Raw genomic sequence first — 3,441 nt, forward strand, 5'->3', positions numbered from 1 at the left:
AAGACAACTACAACTCTACATTGACCCGTTCATTTGTCTGACGCCCATGGAAAAACTTGGTTGTTAAGCCGCGATGATCACGAAGCTGCAGGTGGACGTGAGGAGCTGTTGACTCTGTGACTCTCCCTCTGTTTACGACCTGTTGTCTGCTGCCTGAAATCAGTCACACGAGCTCAATAGCTGGCACCAGTTTACAGCAAGGAAACACAGCACTCCCACTTTTATCTGTATTGGCAAATAGCTTTATTGTTTCAACAGTCGAGAAGTTTAAAGTTCACTCAACATTGTTGCGTGGCAATTGTCTTTATTTATTGAAATATGTATTTATTTAGTTGCTGCCGTCAATTTCAGCCTAACCGGTGTGACGGGAATCAAAAGACAAAATCCTCTCTGAATATTTACATGCATTAATATGATTCCTTACAAACTGATCAACAGTCAGAGGGTTCATCAGATGGATCAGTTGCTTTTTGATTTGATTTTTTTGATTGATTGATTGATTTCGAACATGAAAGAAAATAAGAAAATAAAAGGGATACAAAACCCAAAACATCCGAAAAAGAAATATTTAAAAACATATAAATAAAAAAAATAGGATAAGTAAACAAACAGCAGTGAAATAAGCATCAAAATATATGCTCGAAAAGGAGAAGGAAGAAGTAAAAACTTATGTGTACCTACCCCCAACTTAAAAAAATATATAAGCTTATGAACTAAATTAAGTATATACGATTAGATAACAGAAAAAAAACGAAAAACCATAACCAAAGACAAATCTCAACAAGAGAAAACTCCAGTTATAAAATAGTGCTGGAATTCAGTTTCAACAAAGTTCTTCAACAGAAGGTGACACCTGGTGGTAGGAATGGTCAAGGGTGAAAACTGACCCCAGCTGTGTTTCCACCGTAATAAAAGTAGTAATCTGGACTAATCAGAGATGATCAATCTGTGGGATGAATCAGCCGTCTGGGCACCGCCCACCATGTTTGACTGACATCCGGAGACACTCGGCAACAAACATGAAGACAGCAGAAGAATCAAAGCTGAGGATTCAGCTCAGAGTCTCTCAGACGACTTCAGTCACACTTTCATCAACTCAAATGAAGAATTTGGATAAGCATAAAATCCGACATGTAGCGGCTGAGTGAAGGTGGTCTGTACTCTGTGAAGGAGTTTCATGGTTCCAGAGACTTTGTAGAAGGACAGAAGACCTGCTTTTTGGTCCAGGTACACTCCCACTCTGGAGGCCTGAGGACCTGTGACAACATTGCTGGCGTTGTTGTGATGAAACACATATCCACCAATGAAACAAAAAAAACTCCAGGATTTGTCATTGAATCCAAATCCACTTTCCCCTGACTCTCCTGCTCGTCTGATGTTCCTGTAGGCCACTGCTACACCAACCTTCCCTTTTCTTTCAAACTCCCAGTAGCATCGTCCAGTCAGTTTCTCTCTACTCAGGACCTGCTGCCAGTCAGTGAATCTGTCCGGATGATCAGAATAAGTCTGAGCTTCCTGCATGAATGTCACTTTTCTGTTCTCCTCAGATAACAACAGACGTTTGTTTACCGTGTTTGGATCCAGAGTGATTTTACGGTAATATCTGACAAACTCACTTCTGCTCCTGGGTTCTGGTACCTTCAGTAAAACATCAACGTTGCTCACTATCAATGAGATGTTGGACTTATTATCCAGTAGAACTTCCTTTATTTCATCTTTGAGTTTGGTCACATCTGCTGCCACGTCCTCAAAGTATCTCAGAGGACGGACAAGTCCAGAGAACTCCAGCAACGGATTGAGTTCTGGCAGTGAGGAGAAGTTGTGGAGGAACTGGCTGTGGTCCAATGTGTGCAAGATCTTCTCCAGCTCAGCGTCTCTCCTCTTCAGCTCAGTCATCTCCTGCTCCATCTTCTTCTGAAGCTCTTTGACTCGACTCACTTCTGCTTGCTGCGTGGATCTGACCTGCTGATGCATCTCAGAGCGTCTTTTCTCCACCAGAGAGATTATCTGGGTGAAGATGTCCTCGCTGTCCTTCACTGCTTTGTCAGCAGAGCTGTCGATGGACTCCACCTCCTTCTGAAGCACCTTCAGGTCTTCCTCTCTGTGCTGGAACTTCTGCTGGATCTTCTGCCTGGTCTTCTCCAGCACTCTCTGCTTCTCAGTCCTCTCTGCTGCTGCTGACACTGTGTGGTGACCTTTATGTTCATCCACAGAGCAGAGATGACAGATGGTCTGGTGATCAGTGCGGCAGAACATCTCCATCACCTCATTATGACGAAGGCAGATGTTCTCCTGGGACTGCGGGGTGGCTTCCACCAGCTTGTGCTTCTTAAATGTTGAAGAGTGAAGATGAGGCTGGAGGTGAGAGTCACAGTAGGAGGCCCGACAGACCAGGCAGGACTTCAGGGCCTTCAGTTTCCTCCCAGTGCAGATATCACAGGCCACGTCTTCATCTCCAGCATAGCAGTGATCAGCAGGAGCAGCTTGGAGTCTAGTCTTCTCCAGGCCCTCCACTATAGCTGCTAATATGATGTTCTTCTCCAGGACAGGCCTTGTTGTGAAGGTCTTCTTACACTGAGGGCAGCTGTAGACTCTCTTCTTCTTCTCCTCTGCATCCCAGCATTCTTGAAGACACTTCCCGCAAAAGCAGTGCCCACAGGAAGTAGTCACTGGCTCCTTCAGAAGATCCAGACAGAGGGAACAAGTGAAGTTTTGTGGGTCCATGTGCGGCGCTGCCTGAGCCATTTCCTCTCCGAGTTTGTCTGCCTGAGTTCCACTTTCTCACACACACGTGAAGGGGAGGAATCACCCAGACAGGACTGTGATTGGCTGCAGGCAGCACAGGAGGCGGGACTTCCCCAGCTCTGACTCATTTATGGAAGGGGTGTCAAAGTGCCCTGACACTCCTCCTCCAAGGATGACTCAGGAATCTGAGAACTTTGTTTCCTTGTTGCTACAAGTGAAGTTTTCTGGGTCCATGTGGGCTGCTGTCTGAGCCATTTCCCCTCCGAGAGCGACTGGCTGACTTCCGCATCCTCACACACACTTGAAGGGGAGGAATCACCCAGACAGGACTGTGATTGGCTGCAGGCAGCACAGGAGGCGGGACTTCCCCAGCTCTGACTCATTTATGGAATGGGTGTCAAAGTGCCCTGACACGCCTCCTCCAAGAATGACTCAGGAATCTGGGAACTTTGTTTCCTTGTTGCTAGTTAGCAACAGGTGAAGAAATCTGGAAGCACTCAATGATCCAGAGTCCAGAGTTCAAAAATCGTCTAGTTAATGTTTGCAGGTGATATGATTGCACCTGGGGCACACACACACACACAGACACACACACACACACACACAGCTGAGCTCTGAGCTCCAGCGTTGCTTAAAAGTTTGTTCCTTCTTAATTTACCGACACTTGGAGAGTAGAGAAGTATTTAACCACACACA

At 45.8% G+C, this 3,441-nt stretch overlaps 1 protein-coding gene across 1 annotated transcript; it reads right to left on the reverse strand.

Annotated features, from left to right (window-relative positions):
- Nucleotides 1-219: 219 nt before the first annotated feature.
- Nucleotides 220-3,224, reverse strand: LOC142903914 (E3 ubiquitin/ISG15 ligase TRIM25-like). The gene has a single exon (XM_076049810.1). It carries the CDS (start codon nucleotides 2,743-2,745, stop codon nucleotides 1,081-1,083), a length of 1,665 nt encoding a protein of 554 aa, XP_075905925.1. The 5' UTR covers nucleotides 2,746-3,224; the 3' UTR covers nucleotides 220-1,080.
- Nucleotides 3,225-3,441: the final 217 nt, after the last annotated feature.

Source organism: Nelusetta ayraudi, unplaced genomic scaffold (assembly GCF_046127955.1).
Source record: "Nelusetta ayraudi isolate G7.1 ecotype Tasmania unplaced genomic scaffold, CSIRO-AGI_Nayr_v1 ptg000120l, whole genome shotgun sequence".
Classification (NCBI taxonomy): Eukaryota; Metazoa; Chordata; class Actinopteri; order Tetraodontiformes; family Monacanthidae; genus Nelusetta; species Nelusetta ayraudi.

Coding starts and splice junctions, on each gene's coding strand:
- LOC142903914 (XM_076049810.1), bottom strand. CDS start 2,745: ATGGCTCAGGCAGCGCCGCACATGGACCCACAAAACTTCACTTGTTCC.